The sequence below is a fragment of the Rattus norvegicus genome, chromosome 8 (genome assembly GCF_036323735.1).
Source record: "Rattus norvegicus strain BN/NHsdMcwi chromosome 8, GRCr8, whole genome shotgun sequence".
In the NCBI taxonomy this organism is placed as follows: domain Eukaryota; kingdom Metazoa; phylum Chordata; class Mammalia; order Rodentia; family Muridae; genus Rattus; species Rattus norvegicus.
In genome coordinates, this window is record NC_086026.1 from 73,628,479 (window position 1) to 73,652,761 (window position 24,283).

General features: G+C 43.3%; 1 protein-coding gene and 1 long non-coding RNA gene across 3 annotated transcripts in view; one reads left to right on the plus strand and one right to left on the minus strand.

The window, feature by feature from the left end:
* Positions 1-21,706, minus strand: part of Map2k1 (mitogen activated protein kinase kinase 1) — a 71,438-nt gene extending 49,732 nt beyond the window's left edge. The window contains exon 1 of one of the 2 annotated variants that reach the window (NM_031643.4): positions 21,580-21,706. In NM_031643.4, the coding sequence (NP_113831.1) occupies positions 21,580-21,659 (80 nt within the window). In that variant the 5' untranslated portion in view covers positions 21,660-21,706. Of the gene's footprint in view, positions 1-9,110; positions 11,160-21,579 lie in introns of those variants that run through there. The other variant, XM_039080739.2, reaches the window with a different exon arrangement.
* On the plus strand, positions 468-5,846 carry LOC134480193 (uncharacterized). The gene is made up of 2 exons (XR_010054414.1): positions 468-761; positions 2,036-5,846. It is a non-coding gene; the product is annotated as an uncharacterized LOC134480193 (long non-coding RNA).
* Positions 21,707-24,283: the final 2,577 nt, after the last annotated feature.

A 24,283-nucleotide genomic window follows, 5' to 3' on the forward strand; every position in this document is an offset into this window, starting at 1 on the left:
GTGATCTATCCAGAGTGTTAAGCAACTTACTAGCAGTATGAAATCACATTACCAAAACTGTGTTGTTGCAAAAACTTAACTTTCCCTCAACTGTGATTTGAAGAGAGGGTGCAGAGCTGAGAATACTGTGTCTGTGGCCATCTGTCCTATCCTAGTCTCCAGAGAGGCATGAGGGGGAGTGTGAAAAGCCACCAGGTGCCATGTAAATTCAGCCACCAATGTCACATGTCCATCGTGAGCCCAGCATTTGCAGGTTGCTAGGGATAAGCAGAAAGCCTGGCATTATAAAAAGGCTTGCCCATCCACGCAAGCCTTGCAAGATTTCCCTGAGCCTCCCGCCATGCCAGGCACACAGCTGAGGACATGGCATAAATAGTGCAGATGTCAACACCGGTATATGCTTGTTAAATGTTTCCCCCTCTGGGCTGGGAAGCGCTGCCTGCTGCAGAGCAGGAAAGAGAACTACAGGCCCTCTCAATATCCTCTATGACACGGGCAAATTCTTCCTTTGACAAAAACTGCTTCCCCGTTCCATACCATAGAATTCCTAAAGGGACTAAACAGACATGAAAACAAGAGCAAGCCATTGAGCCTGACAGCACAAATGCTATATAAGCCAAAAATAACCAACTGCTAAAGTCAGAGTTGAACATTACAGAGGCTAGCAGAGCTGTTCCCTGTGGCTACCAGTCTACAGCATGATCTTTAGTCCACCTCAAGTCTTGTTTAGTCATCAGCACAACTTCCAAATCAAATCCCAGGTACTTCAGTTGGCTCTGAAAGTCCCCAAAGGCCTAAATGTGAAAGGTGTAGCCTCATCCTGTGATACTACTGGGAGGAGATGGAGGTGGGCAGGGAGGACAGCTAGGTAAAAGCAAGCCCATGTCATGGGAGGTACCTACAAGGGGGCCTGTCTGTCACACCGCATTCTCTACCTTCTCTCTTTTGTATTTTTGGTAACGAAGGGAACAGTTTTACTGTGACATGTGCTGCCATCTCCATGTACTGCCTCACCAAGGCCCAAAATAACAGCAGCAATCAATGGATTGGAACCTCACTCTTTTCCCTTTCTTTTGTTGTGGGAGGAGGAGGATCTCAATCTCTCAGTTCTTCTGACTCCACCTTCTGAATACCCACTCTCCTTTTTTCTTTATGAGCTGATTTCCTCAGAATTTTGTTACAGTGAAGAAAACTGACACAAACAATAGGGAATGTGTTATGCACTGAAGGCAAAGAAGACAGGCCTGCCCTGGCCCAGCACGTGCTTGCTGCGCACCCTAACCATCTGAGTTCCATATGGGAGAGGGAAAGAACAAACTGTCCTCTGACACACACACACACACACACACTCACTCTGTGGGCTCTATCCAACTGTACATATGTACATACACAAACACACACGCAAATAAATAAATAAATGTAATTTGTTTTTTTAAGATGATCTAGAGCCAGTAAGATGGCTCACTGGGTAAAAGCACTTATCATGCAAGTTAATGACCCGAGTTCAATCCTCAGAACCCACAAAAAGTTGTATGCAAGTTTGTATCTGTAATCTCAGCTCTCCTACTGTGAGATGGGAGGCAGAGACAAAAAAAACCTCCCAGAAGTTCACTGGCCAGCTAGCCTGCAGTACACAGAATAGAGTCCCAAAGCTGACCTCTGACCACCAACTCAGACTGTAACATGGAAGCCCACACTCACACACATCATACAATTTTTTTAAGTTAAAAAGAGAGAGAGAGAGAGAGAAGCATCCAGCCCAGACTTCCCCACAGCAGAGCCAACAGTGTGGTCTGAACTGTGATGGGTATGCACAGAGTAGATGATGACTGCCTAGGCAGGAGTGAAAGAAAGGTCTATGATGGATTTACTGAAGAGATGGCCTATAGTTTATTATGACATACATTTGGGTTTCTATTACTGATGATATCAAAGGGGCTCCCCAGAAAAGACAGTGTGAGTAGGGGCCAGAGAAAGACGTTGTGTATATAGATGCACTTTATGCTGATCCCCAACATCTGTCTTCTGTCACTAGGATATCATCTTCCAGTTCACAAAGGCCGGTGACTGTCCTTCCTCACTATGCCTCCCCACCAGGGCACACACATACATGCAAAGCCCAGGAAATCCTCCTTAAACTGTGGAGAAAAAAGCTGAGCTTCCTGGTGGTGCTGGACAGGCAGATGGCCAGCTAGCAAGGCCGGGAAGAGTCTATATTAGGAGGCACTAGGCAGTTGTTTCCTAGGCACCTTTTGCAGACTCCTGTTTCACTGAAAATAATTCTTTTGCTTCCTGCACATCACAAAAAATTCCAAGTATGTCCGGTGTTGTCTCTATACTGAGTCTACGTGGATAAAGAAGAGCTGAAGAGTTCTAGCACTGGAGGATTTCTGGAAGAGAGAGTAAAGTCCTGACCTAAGGTCTAGTCCTGCCCATAACCATCAGTCCTGTTAATCACAGAACAGCTATTTACATCACAGAGCCTAGCCATCCTTTCTGCTGGAAAAACATTTTAACATTCATCTTACAGATGCGGAATCAGACCAAGGATGTGAAGCACATGCATAAGACCACATGGACAAGGGGCTGGGGATTTAGCTCAGTGGTAGAGCGCTTGCCTAGGAAGCGCAAGGCCCTGGGTTCGGTCCCCAGCTCCAAAAAAAAAAAAAAAAAAAAAAAAAAAAACCACATGGACAGTAAGAAGCAGAATCACAATTCAGACTTAAGTTGGCAGGAGCTAAGCCTTTCTGTTGTATAGTACCTACAGTACCAGCAAAGGCTTAGTCGCTCAGAACACAGATTCAAAAAAGAACTGCTGTGTGCATGCCAACCCTTCTTTCTAGACCCAGATTCCCCCAGGACCACAAAAGGACATCTCTAAGGTTCCTTCCAAGAATAAAATTAAATCTATCTGCTTGGAACTTTAAAGTATGCTGAATGGTATCTCATCTGATCTACACCCCAAGAGACAGCGCCATTACCATCACCACCACTCCACAGAGAAGCAGCCTGGGCAAAGAGGATGGTCAAGTGTCAAGCTGACAAGCTATACTAAGGAAGGAGCTCAAAGTACGTGCTTCACACATAGCACCTCCATTCTAAAGCCCTAAGGCCTAAGCTGAAGACTTTCAGACCTCTCTGAAAAAATGCTCAGTCTCTAGATTCAGATGAACCACAGAAGAACAATTTGTTCCTTTTTCTTTTAGGATGCTAGACTTTGCACTGAACAGCCTGCACCCACAGGAGCACCACCAAGTAAAGTATGGCACTCTCCTGAGGCCATCTTGTAGTTTTGTAATTGAACCTGCTGATGAAAATCCTCAGCCCACCTCAACTTTCTAGAAATTAGACCAAACTACTTCCCAAAACAATGGTCCTCTGGATACTCTGCTCCCTAACCACATCATCAGATGTCAAAGCTCATAGAGGTCCCTTCCGGCTGTTCCCATCATCACTGAATCCCTTTCTCTTCCTGTCTTTGCACTCCAGGAAGATACTTTACTGGATGCTTTCTTTCCACTATTCCAATGTCTCCACTTTAATGGCTCTGAACATATTCAGGCATAGGGCTTTAACATTTAAGAAGAAACTTAAAACTTTAATTTTTCAGCTTCTAAAGAGCAGTTTTCTAAACCCTGAGTCTGCTAATTACACTGGCGTCCTAAAAATATTATCTCAGTACAATGCCTCCTTTCTACTCCCACATGCCCATCCCCCAAATGCACACACATATACTTCAGACTGCCATTTAGACACTGGAGAGTATAATTTAAATGTCTTTAATAGCTTGACTCAAGGGACATTTGTACATGATTCTTCAATTTACTTCAGAGCTATGATCCAAAAGAAGCCTTTAGTGAATTCAAACACTAAATAGGCAGATGCACAAATAGAAAATACTAGTAACATAATTCAGATAAGAATTTAAATGCAATTTTCAGATTTTTGGGGGGGAGGGGAGGTAAGTGAGACAGTGTCTCATGATGTAGCCTTGCTGGTCTATAGCATGATATTTAGACTAGTCTGGCCTTGAAATTACAGAGATCCACCTGTCTCTGCCTCCCGAGTCCTGAAATTAAAAGCATGCACCAACACATCTAGCCCAGTTTTTCAGTTTTCATCTGAAGTCCTTTTAGGATCAGACATGTTGACATACCATTAGTCCCAGCACACAAGAGGAAGAGACAAGCCAATCAAAGCTTCAGGGTAAGTCCCTGCCTCAATAAAGAAAAGAGAAAGTCTTTTTAGTCTATCTTGCAAACCATTATCTGGTATACAAGATATGTACCTCATATCAGTTCAATGAACATTAAGTACCTTAATCTTTAACAAACAAGTTAGAAGCCCACTGTAATTCTGGAGCTAGGTGTGATGATACGTGCCTATAATCAATCCCAGCACTATGTAGGCTGAGGCCAGAGGATTAAAATAAAAAAAAAAAAATCCATTGTCATTTTGGTCATAATTTAAATCTATCTGACCTACATAAATGCCATATATGTCAACAGCGAATAACAAGCAGCTGCTAGCATTAGAGGCACACAAACCTCTGTCATTTGAACTGTTGGAAGTTGGTCATGTTTGGAAGACAGATGGTTAGCAGCTGCAAGTTCAATTACAAAGTGCCTGGAAGGAAGGCAAAGAAGGAAGTAAAAGGATCCAAGTGCCACTTCATATATTAAGCGTGGAATTCCTTTCCAACAAACATCTTTCATTTCCTTGGGGGAAGCCAACTCGGATATGCCCTTTGAACTTGAGAGAAAAGCTTCAGAAGAAAGAATCTAGCAACACACAGACTGAGTGAAGTTGACACAGAAAAGTCACTCCTTCTAAACATCTCCACTCCATGACTTGTGTTCTAAGGGAAGATAGAAGGCAAGGGAGACTCCACTGTGTAGCCAGGCTGATGGCTTGGATTAACTGTGTTCATAGTTGAATGAGTTGCCTCCTTTTTCACCCTTCATTTTGTCCTTTGCAAAGCAAAAGGGCAAGAATTAACTAAAGCACAAGATGACAGACTTCTAGACCAGTACTTAGATATTATTTGATGACAGAGATAGTCTAAATGTATGCTACCCAATATAGTTGCCAGATAAGGCTTTTAAAGGTGACTAGTGTAGCTGAGAAACTGGTTATTTAAACTGTACTGAATTTTAGTTAATTTAGATATAAATATCTTTATGTGGGTAATGTCTAGTTTTGAAAAGTACAGCACTACAAAATCCTACTGCGTTTTATACAGTGGGGTGGGGAATGATGTTAGACTAAGGCTGACCTAAGCTTTAAACCTAGATCCACAATTTACCAATTATACAATCTTAGGAAACTGCTCCGCTTCCCTGAGCTTCACATCCCCTAATGGTGCAATAGACTCTGGTCACTGTTCTTGTAGAATATCTGTGACTACAGAGACCAGAAGGCCCTCAGTAAATGTCAGCTGTTTCTCTAGTTCCTCTTTAGTCTTCAGAGTCCACCCTACTAGTCTTCCTGCACACATCCATTCTTCTTACCCTGTAGACTGCAAGCTTTAGTCCCCACAGGCAGCCCTGTCTATCAGGAAAGCAACTTGCCCAGGAGTTGTCCCAGGTCCCCAACTGTGGGCAAGCCTCTGGTGATGCAAGGCTCGGTGCCTCCGGAACCACTGATTTCCGCTCACCCTCTATCCCCTCTGTCTCACATGATCAGTAGCAATTTACACTCCTCCTGTGACTATCAAGCTGAAACATAACTCACCAAAACACCTGTCACTTGTTTCTGGTACTTTCCTAACTCCCCTTTTCTTCCCCTGCTAAGGATAGAATGGCTTTTTTTATATGAAAATGGCTTAGGATTTTTTTTTTAATTACCTCACTCAGAGATAGGAATGCAACAAAATCCATTTATGGTTAACCCAGGAGTTATTTAGTTGCCAAAACTAAACAAGGCAAAAGAGACTGTTGTAGAAGGAATATTCTAGAATAAGAATAGCCTGGCAGTGGTGGTGCACACACCTTTAGTCCCAGTACTCAGGAGGCAGAGGCAAGTGGATCTCCAAGTTCTAGACTGGCCTGGTCTACAGAGTAAGTTCCAGGACAGCCAGGGCTACACAGAGAAATCCTGTCTCAAAAAAAAAAAAAAAAAATCACGGGGTTGGGGATTTAGCTCAGTGGTAGAGCGCTTGCCTAGGAAGCGCAAGGCCCTGGGTTCGGTCCCCAGCTCCGAAAAAAAGAACCAAAAAAAAAAAAAAAAAAATCACCAATAAACAACAACGAGGAGTGCTGGAGAGATGGCTCAGCGGTTAAGAGCACTGACTGCTCTTCCAGAGGTCCTGAGTTCAAATCCCAGCAACCACATGGGGGCTCACAACCCTCTGTAATGAGATATGATGCCCTCTTCTGGTGTGTCTGAAGAAAGCTACAGTGTGTGTGTGTGTGTGTGTATGTGTGTGTGTGTGTAATAAAAAATAAATTAAAAAAAAAAAAAGACAAAAAAACCAACCAAACAAAAAAGAATAATAAGCCGCCCACCCCTCTGCATTGAGATAATGTGGTGAAACAGCACTAGCCATCCTTGAGGAAGGAAGCTCTCCTTGGCTTCAATGACGATGTTCTTAGTTTTATTTTTGTTACATTTATGTGTCTGTGGGTACACATGTGCCACTGAGCAAGAGTCAGTTCTCACCTCCCACCATGTGGATCCCAGGGACATCAAGTCAGGCAGGTGGCCTGAATGCTAAAGCATCTTGTCAGCCCTCCGTGACCAGGGTTTATTCATAGACACAAATGAGTGACATAAGCACACATTTTTGCAATACTAGTAATTACCAGGATGTTAGGTAGCTCTTCTCTTCCTGTCTCCCCACCACACCACAAAGCCCAAAGGGAAAGCAGGGATGAAAGGTAGGTTGGCACTATGGTAGGACTTCGGTGTGAACATTCAGTTAGCTTGGAATTCCTGTTAACTCTCTGAAGTCTCATCTGACAAGGGTACTCTCTGGGGGACTGTTTACCAGTAGGAAGTACAAAGGCAAATAATTTAAAAGCTGGACCCACTGCAGTAGATGTGTTTCATTTCATTTTGTTTTGTTTCTTATTTTTATGGTCCTGGTATCAAACCCAGCATCCCATATGATCTAATTTTTAAGTGAACTTGGATATGCCAACTGTAACTCAGTAAAGAAGGAAACATAACCACCCTGGACCCATACAAAAGTATGAGGACAGTAGATGAAGGCTAGTTAGCCAGGCTTGTCCCTTCAACTCCCCTAGTCTGGAGCCCAGGCCAATTATACACTCTGTTATATTCTTTCTGAAAAAGGAATGCATTTAAGTGTAGCTTAAGGTACTGACAGGTCAGTTCCAGGACGGTGTCCATGTCAAGGAGACCACACCTCCATTCCTACAACTGATCTCTCAGGCTCTTCCTCTTTTTTTTAAATTTAAATACAGGGTTCCACAATTCCAGACTCCTCTAGAACTTGTTAGGGAGACAAGACTGACTTTGAATTTAAAAAGAACTGAGTATAGAAATTGAAGACATGCACTACCATGGCTGGCTCTCTTATTTTCTTTTCATTTTTTATATCCTTCAGCCACCTAAAAGACTATAGAAGGGGTTGGGGATTTAGCTCAGTGGTAGAGCGCTTGCCTAGGAAGTGCAAGGCCCTGGGTTTGGTCCCCAGCTCCGGAAAATAATAATAATAATAATAATAATAATAATAATAATAATAATAATAACAACAACAACAACAACAACAATATAAAAGAGGCGCCTTTGTCATCTTTGAAAGATTCAGACTTTAAAACACTTTTTAATACACTCACAACATAGGATAAAAGTCCAAGGGTTGGGGATTTAGCTCAGTGGTAGAGCGCTTGCCTAGGAAGCGCAAGGCCCTGGGTTCGGTCCCCAGCTCCTGAAAAAAAAGAAAAAGAAAAAAAAAAAAAAAAAAAAAGTCCAACTATTTCCTGCTCCAGTAGTGTGAGTGTACCAAGTTCCTCCTTTCCTTGGTGAAAGTACCAGGCCACAGTCTGAGGAGCTGCAAGACCCCATCTACTTCTGACAGTCTCTTTTACAAAGCTAGAGAGCTGAAAGAATGAGTGTCTTTTCAGGAGATCCTCTGGAAGCCTCTTTCATGACACTCAAGTGTTCCCAAGACATAAGAACCGCCTGTGAGAGCAACCAAGATTTCTGAAGGAAAAGCTGTGTCTTTCAGGTGATACCAATAAATTCAGAAATGCATATACAGACAATCAAAGATAATATACACTTAACAAAGCATAGACTATGAACACTTCATTCAACTCAAACTATAACTGATTAAAAAAACTCACAATTTTTAAAGTGCTCAATTATAATAGCATCAAATACTAATTCAGAACATGAGAACATTACCTAAAAGAAATTAACCAGGTCAGAGAGAGAGCCAGAACACAAAAGCACCTGAAAGGGGCCCTGGGAAAATGTCAATGTTTCTTTAACCCATCAATTAAAAAAGACTATCTAAATTACTTAAGAGTTGATTTTTTAAAAAGAAATAAGAAATAAATCAAAATGGTATCAAAACCAAGTAAAAGTCAGCCTGAAAATAAATCTCTGTCTGTGGATAAATAATATTTAATAAAGTCCAGTAAATCCTAGAATGAATGGTAGAGAAAAATTAGCTTCAGCTGATACCTCTCTCCAATAAACTAGTTAACCACACATGGGACAAAGGGAGAACAAAAGGAAGCCACATACTCCGGCTAGCTGGGGAGGCAGCAAACTTCATGTTAAGGAAGAGTAGACTGTCCTGTACACACGGCACACTTGTGAAGGTTAAAAGTGAAATATTCCTTAACACAACAATAAGGACACTGGAGACTGTGATAATCACGTAATTTGTAAACTTTTAAAATCAAAGCACAAGCTAGGCATTGTGTGGTACATGCCTGGCATCCAAGCACTTGCTAGGCTAGGTAAAGGGATCTACCCTGGGTGGCCAGTCTGGGCTGCAAAGCAAGATCTCTATCTCAGAAAAACAAAGAAGGAAAAAAAAACAAGCGCATTTTAGAAAAAGATAAGGGGTTGGGGGACTTTCGCATGTCACTTGTCCAACAGTTTAGCTAGTAAACAGCACAAGACAAACCTACCTCTCCAGCTTCATCTCCTGTGACCTGCTGGGATGACTGTTTCAGAGCTGACGCCTATTCCCTCCAAATACATCTCAAGCTTCCCTCTGGTGTGAACCGCTCACCCAGTGCTTCCTGTCATGCCCCTCCCCCATTCCCATGGAAATACTAGCTATCCTTCAAGACCCAGTTCAAATGTCATCACCTCTGGGACAGCAGCTCCCTGCCCGGATGGATGTTCAGTCTCCCTCCCCGGGAGGAATGCTACAGGACTTTCTTTGTACCTCTTCTTTGGAGATATTTTTCTTCCTCTGCAGCCATTTCCCCCCACTACCATCACCTCCTCCCTTTCCACATCATATCTGAAGACCCTAAGAGGCAGCGACTCCCTTACCCATCTGAATCACCTAGTAAACTAACATGAAAAGCAGAAAATAATTCCATTCCAAGAGTACGGTGAACAACTAAAGGAAAGCAACTGGCTATTTAAAGGAGCCCTTACACTGCCTCCGAATGACTGAGAAACTAGGAAACTATTAAAAAGGAGGGGGAGGGATTGGGGATTTAGCTCAGTGGTAGAGCATTTGCCTAGCAAGCTCAAGGCCCTGGGTTCGGTACCCAGCTCCGAAAAAAAAGAAAAAAAAAGGGGGGGGGGGGGCTACCTAAAAGAAAGTTCCCAAGTCTCAAGGAAACAGTTGAAATAGAAATTATAAATTTGTTCAACCTATTTTTATAGCAGGTTTATTGCCTGTGACCCGGAAAACTTATAAAAAGAAAAATAAAATATATTAGTTTGAAAACATTTATGGAAGTATCATTAAATAATAAAACTCTGGAAATCATGGCTGTGCTGCATAGTTTTATGTCAACTTGACACAAACTAAAGTTATCTGAGAGACCAGAACTTTAAGAAAATGCCTCCTTGGTCAATTTCTTCTGTGTGTATGTGTTTCTGTTTGTCTGTCTCTCTTTTATTTGTTTGTTTGTTTGTTTGTTTGTTTGAGGCAGGGTTTTTCTGTTTAGCCCTGGCTGTCCTGGAACTACTTTGTAGACTAATCTGGCCTCGAAATCCACCCACCTCTGCCTCTCTGTCTGTCTATCTCTGTCTGTCTGTCTGTCTCTCCCTCCCTCTTTCTATCCCTCCCTCCCCCCACCTCTGCCTCTTCCTCTCCCTTTCCCTCTGTCTCCAGAGTGCTAGGATTAAAGCCATGCACCTGGCAGGTGGCATTTTCTTAATTAATGAGGGAGGACCCAACCCATAGTGTGTGGGGCCACCCCTGGGCTGGGAGTCTTGGGGTCTATAAGAAAGGAGGCTGGGGGTTGGGGATTTGGCTCAGTGGTAGAGCACTTGCCTAGGAAGCGCAAGGTCCTGGGTTCAGTCCCCAGCCCCGAAAAGAAAGAAAAAAGAAAAAAAAAAAAAGAAAGGAGGCTGAACAAGTCACGGAGAGCAACCAGTAAGCAGCACTCTTCCATGGCCTCTGCATCAGTGCTTGCCTCTAGGTTCCTGCCCTGTTTGAGTTCCAGTCCTGGTCTCCTTCAGGGATTGCACTAAGGAAGTGGATGCTAAATTAACCCCTTTCCTCTTCAAGTTGCTTCTGGTCATGGTGTCTCACCACAGCAACAGTAACCTAACTAAGGCAATGGCATACATTTTTTGATCACAGCACTAGGGAGGCAGATGTAGGTGGACCTCTGTGCATCAGAGGTCAGTGTGGTCGACAGAATGAGTTCCAGGCCACTACATATTGAGACCCTTTCTCAAAAAACAACCACAAAAAAACCAACCTGGAAATCACCTAAATGAACAAAGAAGTCACATTTGCATAGAAAGTCAAACTTTATCACATCTACTCTTCAGCCAATTAAAGTGGCAAGTGTAATGAGTGTGTTCATGTGTAAAAGTTGGAGCAATCATCAACTGATCTCAGCTAGCTAAACCAGGCATGGGTGCACACCTACAATCCCAGCTCTTAGGAGTCAGAGACAAAGGATCCCAAGTTTGAGGTCAGCCTTACCTACATGGTTCAACCCTGCCTCAAAGCAAAAGATCTAAAAAAAAAAAAAAAAAAAAAAAGCTGGCTTAGACCAGCAAGATGTCTCATCAGGTAACTTGATGCCAAGCCTGATGACCAGAGTTCAACCCTCAGGACCCACCTGGTAGAAAGAGAAAACCCACTCTGGCAAGTTGTCCCCAGCCCCTCTGTCTCTCTCTGTCTCTCTGTCTCTCTGTCTGTCTCTCTCTGTCTCTCTCTGTCTCTCTCTGTCTCTCTCTCTCTCTCTCTCACACACACACACACACACACACACACACACACACAAGAAATAGTTAAAATAAAAATTCATACAATATGTACAACTGAGGAATTTAATGAATGCAGGTTCTTTAAAGTGTTTATACATCAAGACTGTCTGAAAAGTTAACTACTCAGAGAGAAAAGGTCACAACCCTTGTCCACTCTTTGTTCAGCTCCCCACACCCTACTTAATCCGACTCCTCTCTGACATCAAAGCAGAATGCCCCTGACAAAGACAGGGAGAAATCTGAGGCAGAATCAGCATTTTCAGATTTGGTCCTTTATCAGGTCTCAGAACACCTGCTCTTTTAAAACAGAACTCCATTCATGCAGGCATGAGTTAACTCAGCAAATAGGTATAATCAACTTCCAAACAGCTCTCCTGGAATCTGGGACAACAAAACCAGGGAATAGAACAAGAGGTAAATCAATCAATCAATCAATCAATCAATCAATCAATCAATCAGTCAGTCAGTCAAACAGCTCAACCAGAGGAACACCATGCCTGGTATTAAAAATCTAGCAAACTACCTGGTGAAATCATTGATCTTAAAGGACCCACAATTACTTTACTAAACCAGCATAGTCCCTAACAATAACCTAAATTTGTCTTTATGAATACTCAATCCTCAGCAAGGAAGCGTCTCTTTTTAACAATGAACATTAACAGAAACCCAGAACCAATCAAAATGCAGTTATGAAGCCCAGTCCCAATGGATGCATCTACAAAGCACTCCCACACCTAAGGTTCAAGGAACACTGTAGAAGAGGGAGCAGAAACATATGCCGAAGTCGGTACCAGGAAAGCCCAGGAGGCTTCAGCCCTACACAACTATAGGTAGTTTTCTCCAAGGAAGAGCTCACCAATTAGTTATCCAACACTGACCGATCAGGCCTGAAAACGTACATGAGTAACACTGCACAAACTGACTGGGTTATATTTAGGAATATACATGTCTACACACATACAGATGTGTAACAACCAATGAAAAAGGAGGCCATGGATTTGAAATAGAGCATAGAAGGGTATAGGGAAGGGTTTGGAGGGAGAAAAGGGATGAAAGAAATGATGTAGTTGTATTAATTGCAAAAGAAAAAAATTAAAAACAAATGCTGGTGGAAAATATTAGTATTAGATGGCAACAAGAAACCTGCATGGTTTTTCAAAATTGACACTTCTGAGAAGATCAACATAAACAAAATTTCTTCTCAGGCCCCACTTCATTGTCTTCCCATCTATGGGTTTTCTGGGTTCAATTTCTCAAATATCTGTATCATCCATCATTATTTCATCCACACTTCATGGCGCTGGTGGAATCAACCACTCATATGGGGAAGTGTCAAGGAGTTTGAAGAGCCCTAGGAGGCTGGACTATGGCAAACAGGGCTCGGGCAGGCCTTGCCCCTCCCCCACTCCCTCCGTCTTGCTAAACTGTTAGGCTGCATTCCTAAAGGCCTCCTCCTTCTCCTCAGGCTGACTACCAAGATCTAGCTATCCAAGTATTGAAGTCCAGCAATCAAGAGTCCCCTTCTGGCTACCCTGATTAACATGCCCAACTAAAATTAAACACCTCTTCCTAACACGGTTTCCCTCTTTATTTGACCACATGTATCTTCTCTCTATCCAGTGGCAGGGAGTCCTTTGTCCCTCCCAAGCAAATATCCCTTCCCCCTCTCCCTTGTTCCTTTTCCCTTTCCCCTAGTCCTCTGTCTCCTGTCTTTGTCTCTTATCCCTGCCCTTTGTCCCTCTGGAGCAAATAAATCTCCTTTGTGAGAGATTTGTTCTTGGTGTGTCCTGTGCTGATTCCAGTCCATACTTGTGGACGTGACTCTTCTTTTTCCTTTGGTAGGATGTCACGAAATAACCAGAATAGTCTTCAACTTCTCAGCTCAAAGCTCCTACCTCACACTCCTGAGTAGCTGGGAATCAAGCATGCAGCACCAAGTCAGGCTTGGTCTTCTTAACTGTACTGACAACACACTACCCCATCAGTATTGTCAGCTCAGAAGCCTGCACAGGGTTTCCCTACTAGGTGAACGAGAAAAGGATGTAAATAAAAAATTGTATGATGTTGGTAATATGTATAAAAGTGTACAATTCATTAAAAACAATTGACATTGAAATTAAGCCTGGTGGTACAGACCTGTATCCCCAGTTATTCAGGAGGCTGAGGAAGGAGACTCATGAATTTAAGGGCTTCCAGCCCTAGAGTGAATTCAAGGTAAGCCTGAGTCACTTAGTGAGACCCTGTCTCAAAATACAAACATTAAAAAAAGAGCAGGAGAGGAGTTCTGTAGCTAATAATACTGTCTGTTCTTCCAAAAGAATAGAGGTTCGATTCCCAGCACCCACACAGTGGCTCATAACTATTTGGAACTCCAGTCATAGGAGTTCTGGCCTCAGAGGACACCAGGCATACTTGTAGTTCATAGACATATATGCAGACAAAACACCAATACACATAAAATGTCTAAGTAAGCTGAGCATGCTGATAATGCCTTTAATTCCAGCAGTTGAGAGGCAGAGGCCAGGGGATCTCTGAGTCTGAAGCCAGCCTGGTCTACAGAGTGAGTTCCAGAACAGCCAGGGATACACAGAAAAACCCTGCCTCAAACAAAAACAAATAAATTAAATAGAATATATTAATAAATAAAAAATTAAAAGTAAAAAATAAAAATAAAAACAGGGGATATAGCTCATAGATGGAATGCTTGCCTAACATGAGAACCACAGAAAGACTGCACATAATGTGACATTTATTATACAATACAGACCAAAAGCACAAAGGGAGTTAAAAATAAGAAAAGTCAAACAATTAAAACTGGCATAAGCCTCAGAATAAATTTCATTCTCTGAGTATTGTAATCTTACTGGGAATTTTTGCAGGCAAGAAAAAGTGAAAGGAATAGAGGCAGATAGTACAGACTATACCTGTGAACTTGGATGCTTCCCTTGAATCCTTTGGGAGGTTAAGGCAAGTAAGCACTGAAGTTAGAAGATAGCAAAACTTTGTTGAGATAGAAACTACAGTCAAGATGAACCTTAAAGATAGGTAGCATTCATTTATTTATGCTAGGGAAACATCAATAGTCTGTCTAGCCCTTACAGCAGGTAAATATGGTAACAATTTTAAAACAAAATAAAATCATGTAGGTAGACTAGCGATATAGGCTGACGGTACAGCAGATATGTAGTATGTGTAAGGCTCTAGATCTCTAGAACTGGAAAAAAAAATTAAGTGTGCATTTGTGTGTCATTGGGCTGGGGGTACAGCTTAGAGGTAGAGCTGAGTAAGACCCTAGGTTTAAACCTCAGCTCCACAAACTAAGAAAAGACTACCAATCAACCTGGCAGAAAAGTGACAAGAGAATATTAAAGGGGTATGTGAGTCTGACCAGACAAGTTAAAGAGCAGTGTGCTAAAGGCAAATTGAAGGCGGTGAAGGTACAACTCCAGTTAGCACAGACAGGTAAACTTGGAAAACAGGAAGATCAGACAGAATATATAGTAAGCAAGGGCTATTGGCCATTCTATGTTAGTATTCTCTCGCTTTCATTTAAAGGTGTATCAACACATAGTGTAAATGTTGTGTCCCATGACAAGGGTCTCATGTAGCCCAGGCTGACCTCAAAGTACATAGCTACAGATGACCTGTAGCTCCTAATTCTCTTAGGCCTTACTTACAAGTACTCTGTCCAGTCTATTCAGTGCTTGGGTTTGCCCAAGGGATCCTGAACGCTAGGCAAGCTTTCTACCAAGTGAACCACATCCCCATCCCGGGCTGTAATTTAAGAGTCTCTTTACCACTTCTGTGCCTGCTAAAACAGCAGAGACATTCTTCTCGAGGACACTACCTCAGAAGACCTTACTTTTTCACCTGAGCAGTTCTAAAGGACAGCAACAGTATTAGCTATTGCTTTGATGAACCAAGGGAAGCATCCAAGTTCAAAATTCAATGCAAAACCAATTCAAAACCTCCAAGTAATCATGGTACAAGCACATAAAGTAGACATGGTAGTAACTTATCTATAACCACAAGATTCAGAAGGCAGAGACAGAAGAGTTCCAGACTACCCTACTACCCAGCAAGAATATTCCTCAAAGGCTGAGAATACAGTTCAGTGGTAGAGCTCTTGCTTAGTATGGTCAAGGACCTGGATTCAATGTCTAACATTGCAAAATAAGGGCATAACCTGTCTTTCCTTTCATATCTGCTTCTTCTTCTTCTTTTTTTTTCTTTTCTTTTTTTCGGAGTTGGGGACTGAACCCAAGGCCTTGCGCTTGCTAGGCAAGCGCTCTACCACTGAGCTAAATCCCCAACCCTCATATCCACTTCTTGAAGGGCCTTCACATTAACAGATGTATATCTGTTCCTTACACATCTTCCAAGACTGCTAAGACCATAGAAAACAACCCTAATGGAATTATTAAGTTCTTTTTGTTGTTTTGTCTTTAATATTTTTGAACATTTATTATTTGTATGTGCATGGTATTTTGCCTGAATGTATGTCTGTGCATCAAATACATGCAGTGTAGACAGTTGTGAGCCACGATGTGAGTCCTCTGGAAAGGCAGTCATATGCTCGCAACTATTTTGATGCAGGGTCTCGTGACACATCCCAAGCAGGCCTGGAGCTTGCTATTCAGACCGAGCTGGCCTCAAATTCATAGTGATCTTCCTGTCTCTGCCTCCAAAGCACTGGGATTAAAAGCACATGCCACCATGCCTAGCTTAATAGTTAAGGTAGAAGCTGTCTAACCACCTAACCAGCAGATGATTTATTTTTACTTTTAAATTTTTAATTAATATATTCTATTTAAATTATTTGTTTTTGTTTGAGGCAGGGTTTTTCTGTGTATCCCTGGCTGTTCTGGAACTCACTCTGTAGACCAGGCTGGGTTCAGACTCAGAGATCCCCTGGCCTCTGCCTCTCAACTGCTGGAATTAAAGGCATTATCAGCATGCTCAGCTTACTTAGACATTTTGATGCTGTTCTTCAAACCACGTAAGGACAAAGCATTGGCCCAACCTAGATAAATTCTGTATTTTAGTGAGGGCAGAGGACAGACAGACATGTGCTATGTAATATTAGTGGCCAGCAATACAAACAACAACGAAGAAAGACAAAGTAAAGGGTTAGAGAATGAAGAGGAAAGTTCAAGTAGCAGGCATTCTAAGAGGAAGATGTGCCTAACCTATAGCACGGTGACAGTGAAAAAATAAATAAATAAATAAACTGAAGACCTGACCAGGTCAGGCCAGGGTGGTCAGAATAAACCATTAACATCTCACTTTACAGATAAAGTAACTATATTTATTTTAAAAAAGAAATAAGTAGGGGCTGGGGATTTAGCTCAGTGGTAGAGCGCTTACCTAGGAAGCGCAAGGCCCTGGGTTCGGTCCCCAGCTCCGAAAAAAAGAACCAAAAAAAAAAAAAAAAAAAAAAAAAAGTAATAAGTAAATTAAAGTGAGAAGCAGGCAGATCTCTTTGAGTTCAGGGCTAGCCTGATATATATTGTTAGTTCCAGAACAGCCAAGTCTACATTGAGACCTTGTCTAAAAAAGGCTTATTAAAATTATTAAACACATTGTACAAATATATTAGAAATATTTTGTTTTTTATTTTATTTTGGATTTTTGAGATAGGGTTACTCTGTGTAATAGCTCTGGCTGTCCTAGAACTCATTCTGTAGACTAGACTTGCCTCTAATCACAGAAATTCACCGCCTCTGCCTACCGAGTGCTGGGATTAAAGATGCAACAACACCTACTTATATTAGAAATCTTACTGACTCTGGTTCATTCAACAACTGTGTATCTATGATGTCCCAAGTACTATTCTAGTTTCTGCTTAGAGTGTTGGGTCAAGAAAAGAAGCCCAGTGCTTAACGTTTATTGTATTGTGGTAGTTTGAATATGCTTGGCCCATAGAAAGTACTACTGTTAGGAGGTGTGGCCTTATTGAAGGAAGTGTGTCACTGTGGAGGTGGGCTTTAGAGGTCTCCTCCTATGCTCAGGCTCCACCTATTGTGGAGGAGAGCTTCCTCCTAGCTGCCTGAGGATGCCAGTCTTTCCTGGTTGCCTTTGAATCAAGATGCAGAACTCCTTCTCCAGCACCATGTCTGCCTGCATGCTGCCATGCTTCCCGCTATGATGACAATAGATTAAACCTCTAAACTGTAAGTCAGCCCCAATTAAATGTCTGCCTTATAAGAGTCGCCTTGGTCAGGGGTTGGAGATTTAGCTCAGTGGTAGAGCACTTGCCTAGCAAGCACAAGGCCCTGGGTTCGGTCCCCAGCTCTGAAAAAAAAAAAAAAAAAAAAAAAAGAGTCGCCTTGGTCATGGTGTCTCTTCATAGCAATAGTAACTGTAACTAAGGCAGGTGTAAAGGACTTTTCAATTCCGAGGTTAAAAAATTTTTTATAAGATTGGAACTGGATCTAAATGTATATGCGGGGCCCTTAGGTCAATTCCAGACTAAAACAAAACAAAAAACAAAAATCACAATGGTAAGTACATCTTAAAATATGAAGAGACATGAGGAAGGGACATACTTCTGGTGGTCTATGAGGACAAAGGTGATAACTGCTTCTTCCCTATTGAGGAAATGAAAAAGGAGAGAGAATAACTACAAAGGGAACAGTATGTGCAAAGGGCAGGGAGGAGTACAGTCCATCTCTGGAGGAAGCGAAAGAGGGCAGGAGAAAGAAGCTGCAGGAAATGTGGTTAGAAAAGGGAGGGGTGGGGGCGCAGGCAGGGATAGGAGCATAGGCAGGCTTACTCAAGAGTTCCTCACCCAGCATAATGAGTTGGGATTTTATTCTAACTGCAATGGAACCAGGAAAAACAAAAAACAATAATGATGCAACCTTCTTTTTAATTTATTTCATTGTAATACTTAGGAGTCTAGCAATATGCTCCATATTTTAAGTAAGAAATGTCTACATTTTCCCCCAGGAGCCCCCTAAAACTTACATAAACTGCAAAGCCCATATTACTAGCTTCTTCCTTGAATGAGTAAGTGCTATGTTAAGAGTAAGCACTCAAAGTATCAGGAGAAAAGCAACCTTGACAGTTTGACACCAAAAATTCTTCACTGGGTATTTTCTTCTTCCTCTTCCTTACCTCACATTGTCTCCTGTTTGAAATCAGCCATGGTGTAAGCACAAAGATCAGAAGCACAAGGGATCTTTCTGCTGATAGCCCAAGATAGGAGAGGCTTTGCTTGAGAAACATGCCCCAGGGTGAGATGTGAAGAGGTGTACGGCACACTGTCCCCCCTCGCCCCATTAGTGCTAGGAAACAAGGAACAGTCGTTTGTCTCCAGCAGCCCACACAGAAATGTCTCCTATTGTCACCCAGCAATGAGTCATGGAGGTAGATGCAGATTGCACAGAAAACTAAGCTAAAGGTTGTTTGTCCAGAGGCATCTTAACACACCCATGACCCATCAACCGACATGACCTGCCAAGGTCTACCAGCCTTCTCAACAACCAACACAAAGCTCCAGACATGGACTGTTCCGGAAGATTCATTTAATCACAACTACTATAAGTTAGTCCTATTATTAGGACTACTTGTTCTGATAAAAATAAACAAATAAGCCTACGCCCAGAGAACATAAGACACTTGTCCAGGCTCACCAAACTGCAAGTAACAGAACCCAGGCTTCAAATCCTGTATGATCCAGCACACAATCTCTGAAGCAAACTACTGTTAAGAACCTCACAATCCCATCCAACTCAGAGGTAGTTTTCGCTTATGTTCCTGAGTCTGTTTCTTTTTTTAAAAAAACTTAAAAGTATGGTAGCATTTGCCTTTAATCCTAGCATTTGGGAGACAGAGACAGTTAGACCTCTGCAAGTTAGAGGCTAGCCTGGTCTATGACCAGAACAGTCATGAGTTCCAGGACAGCCATGGCTACTTAGTGAGACCCTACCTCAAACAAACAAAAATATTAAAAATTTACTGTCTTTTTATGTATAAATGTGGCATGCACACTCCACAGTATTTGTGTGGTGGTCAGAGGATAAGTTTCAGGAGTTGATCCTCTACATCCATTACAGGATTTGGGGATTGAACTCAGGTCATCAGGTTTGCACAGCAAACACTTTTACAGAGCTATTCCTCTGAACCCTATTTAGTTCTTCTCATGAAACCTACCTTCCCTTTTCAAGAGTACAGCTAGAATGTCAAAATTAACAAGAGAATGACAACAGGTATTTCCACTTTCAAAACCAAAGATTTGAAGATAGATAGGGCCCTAACCTTTGACAGGAATCTATAGTGAACAAAGCATATCCTAAGGGCTGGAAAGATGGCTCAGCAGTTTGAAAAGTTAAGAGCCCTCACTGCTCTGGCAGGGGCAGGGGACTCGAGTTCAGTTTCCAGCACCCACAACTGCTCTGGCCTCCAAGAGCACCCGCACTCATGTGCACATACCCACGCAGACACACACACACACACACACACACACACACACACACACACACACGCATCATTAAAAATAATATAATTTACACCCAACCATTGGACTAAAGTTGGGGACTCCTATGGTTGAATTAGAGGAAGGATTGAAGAAGCTAAAGGGGAGAATAATCCCATAGGAAGACCAGCAGTCTCGAGTAACTCAGAACCCAGGGAGCTCTCAGAGACGGACCAGGAGCATACACTGGTCAGTTCCAGGTCCCTGGCATATATATAGCAGAGGTCTGTCTGGTCTGGTCTCAGTAGTAGAGGATGAGTTTGGTCCCTTAAGAGAGACCTGAGGCTCCAGAGAAAGGGGAGGTCTGGTGGGGGTGGGGTGGGGAAGTAAGGTCTCAGAGGCAAGGGGGAAGAGGAATGGGATGAGGTACTGTGGGAGGGGGGCTAAGGGGAGGGGCAACGACTGAAATGTAAATAAATAAAATAATAATAAAAATTAATGATTTAAAAAAAAAAAGCTTGTGCTAATTCTATGCCAGCCTGGGTCACACATATAGACCCTGCCTGTCCCATTCCACCCTCTCACAAAAACATCCATCTTGAAAAGAGTTGCCTTGAAAGAGGGGAGGAGGGCTTGCTGTCTGTTTTACAAGGGGTGAAATGCTGTACATACAAACTGAACAAATGCTAGTAATGCTGCTCAAAGACATATGTTACAAATCCAACGTCAAGGGCAAACATCAAGGACTTAAAGAAGAGATGTGTTTGAAGTAAGTCTTAATAATCTGGCTAAGCCCACACAAGTCCACCACTACAGGTATCAGTACTACAGGTATCACTACAGGCGTCACTACAGGTATCAGTGAAAGTCACCATACCAACAGGTCCTGAGTTATTAAAATCTAGAGAAAGGGGGGAGTTACAATAATCTCCAAAGGGCAGAATACCTGACCCTACTTTCATTTTATCAGATACCTCTCAAGTCTCCTGACGTCAGATAAAAGATGAAGGAACCCAACAGGTGGGCCTAGAAAACCCACCTTATGAAATAAACCATTGTCTGACTGTAAGCAATACTGGCTGCTTGCAGATATCGAGCAACCCTAGGTTTTGTTTCCCTGGTCATCGTTCTTATGCCTCAAGTCAATTTCCGGCTCGCAGTCAACTAAGCAAAGCCAGGAGAATAACTGGTGTGGGGTTGAACTGTTGCATGAATGGTCAGATGAGGAAAGACTCGTCCCTCGAGCAAGGTACTTCTCAAGAAAAAGGCCACGGATAGGGAGTCCCCAAAGTGAGCCGGGGAAAAGCCATGGGGAAATCTGTGAACACACGCCCCCGCTGGCCAGGCGATCAACCGGCCACAAGGCCCCACAGGTGTCAGGCACCAAAAGTAAATGGGGCTCACCCTTCCCAAGTCCACATTCAGACCCCGAGGACGTCTCAAAGACTAATAAGAAGCGAACTGAATTTGCTCTGCGTCCTGTTAACAGGCCAGAATCCCAGAGTGTGCCCTTTAGGTAATAGCTGGGGGGACGCATTAGGTTTCGTTTTCTTGGGCGAAGATTAATGTTGGTGGCCAGGGGCGACAGACACAGTTGGGAAAGTGGGGGATCGGGACTCGCAGGGTGCACGGTCGGTGAGTCAGGCACACAATCAGTGCTTAGTCACTGATAGCCTGGCGGTAGGAGTTCCTCGCCCCCCGCCAGCCGGGCCGTACGTGACGGAGCCTAGCCTGGCGGTGGCGGCCTCCCGGCCACTCCCGGTACTCACTCGGCCGAGCTGGTCCCGTTAACCGCGGAGCCATCGGGGGCCGGGTTCAGCTGGATGGGCGTCGGCTTCTTCTTGGGCATCTTGCAGCCGGGAAACAGCCTGCAACTCAGCAGGGAGCGCGCGGCCGCTTCTCGCTTCCTCCCTCGGCTCTGCCCAGAGTCGGGGCCGCTCTCTCTCTCTCTCTCCCTCTCTCTCTCTCAGCGCCACGCTCCTGGGACCCTCCGCCCAACCCACGCGGAGAACTAGCTGCGCGCGCTCGCCGGCCCGGGACTCTCGCCTCAGCGCACGCTTTCCTTGGGCTCGGGCGGCCCTTCTGCGCACTCCCCACAGCTCGGCTACAGCACCACCCGGAGAAAGTGCGGCCACCGCGGCCACCGCACTCAGAGACGCGGCGTACAGACGTCCCAGAGAGGGACTGGAGGGCGAGGGAGGGGCGGGGAAATAGGCAAGCCCCGCCCCCACGGGGAGCTGCAGAGCTTCCCTCACGCCCGCCTGACTCCGCCCTGTAGCTTTGCCGACAGCCAATGGGGACTAGCCTCAGCGGCAGATGACGCGGAAATACGTCACGGGAGGCGCGGCGCGCTGGCCTGGGGCGGGGTTAAAAGGAGGCTTTCCAGGCGCCCTCTGCTGACCAACGGTGCCCAGGTGAATGCTGTAGGAGGTTCTAGCACGCAGGTCATCGTGCCTTTGCGTAGGGCTGCTTGGCCTATTTATCTCAACTCTTCTCCCTTGGGCTGGGATCATTTTGACCCAGATAAAAGTACAAAATAAAGAAGAAAAGGGCTCCTTTTCGTGTCCTAAGGCCAGGCGGAATAGAGTAACAGAAAACTAAATTGATCAAAAGCCAGGTGTACACACTTTTAGTTCCAATACAAGAGGCAGAGACAGACTGATATGTACACATTCGAAGCTAGCTTGGTCTACAGCCAGGGATACGTTGTGAGACACAGTCTCAAAAGAAAACTTGTCAAGAGACTACTTAAACCAAACTGGCATGATTTTTCAATTTTAATTCTACTAAAATGGAGATAAACAGCTGAGTTCTCCGTGCTGAAGAGGTGGTAAATTGGTGAAACCTATTTTGAGAGCAGATTAAAGTCTAATTAATGGGTCAGCCAACCTAAATGTAACTAATCTCATATCCTCTTTTTCGTTTTCTAAGCCTTTTGGCAAATACAAGTTTCAAGTAGCCTGGGCAGCTAAGGCAGAGGTTCAGATTGCTTTGGCAGAACCCGAGTTGGGTTCCCTGCTTTCATGTTTGGACATCTCATACATGTTCCAGCTGTAATGGATACAATGCCTCTGGCTTCTGAGGGTACTTGAACTCCTGTGCATACACACACACACACACACACACACACACATCTTTAAAACTAAAATAAGGGAGTTGGGGATTTAGCTCAGCGGTAGAGTGCTTGCCTAGCAAGCGCAAGGCCCTGGGTTCGGTCCCCAGCTCCGAAAAAAAGAAAAAAAAAATCTAAAATCAGGGGCTGGAGAGATGGCTCAGTGGTTAAGAGCACTGGCTGCTCTTCTAGAGGTCCTGAGTTCAAATCCCAACAACCACATGGTGGCTCACAACCATCTGTAATGAGATCTGATGCCCTCTTCTGGTGTGTCTGAAGACAGCTACAGTGTACTTATATATAATGAATAAATAAACTTAAAAAAAAAACAAAAAACAAAAAACCCTGGGGAAAAAAAAATCCAGAGTCAGACAAAAAAAAAAAAAAAAAAAAAACTAAAAACTAAAATCAGGGCTGGAGAGATGGTTCAGCAGTTAAGAACACTGCTCTGCCACAGGTCCTGAGTTCAATTCCCAGCAACCAAATGGTGGCTCACAACCATCTATAATGGGCACCTGATACCCTCTTCTGGTGTGTCTGAAGACAGTGACAGTGTACCCACATACATGAAATAAATAAATCTTTAAAAAATAAAGATAAAATAAAAAATAAAATCAGACCAAATGTGGTGGCACACACCTTTAATCCCAGCTCTCGGGAGGCAGAAGCAAGCGAATCCCTGAGTTAGAATAAGTTCCGAGATAGCCAAAGCTACACAGAGAAACTCCATCTTCAAAAATTAAAATGATGATAATAATATATAAGATAAATCTTTTTTAAAAAATAAATTCATCACCACGTAAATGGGTATAGTGGGGTACGCACAGACCAAATGGAGACAGGAAAATCAGAAGCCATCCTCAGCTACCTAACCTGGGCCACATGAGACACTGTCTACCTTGCACTCCCCCATTTAATCTAACAGCGTCAAAATAAACAAATATTGTTCTATCATTCTGTAAGGGTGGTTGGAGCATAAGATGTGAATTGATCAAATAGTTCAATTGTTCATATCGAACAATTCACAACAAATCTTCACAACAAATCTGGGAAGAATGGACCTCATGTTTATAGCCTCAACATATAGGCCTTTTGGCAAATACAAACATAGATAGACTCTTTGGAAAGAATGCAGTTTCAGGGTCTAGAGACATGGCTCAGTGGTTAAGAGGCCATGTTGCCAAGGTTGAGTGCCCAGGTTCCTTTCTAGCACAGTGGTTCACAGCTATCTACCACACCAATTCCAGGAGAGCCCACATTCTCTGCTGACCTCCAAGGGCACCAGGCACACACACAGTGCACATAAGTACATGCAGGCAAAACACGAATACATATAAAACAAAAATAAATAAATCTCTGAA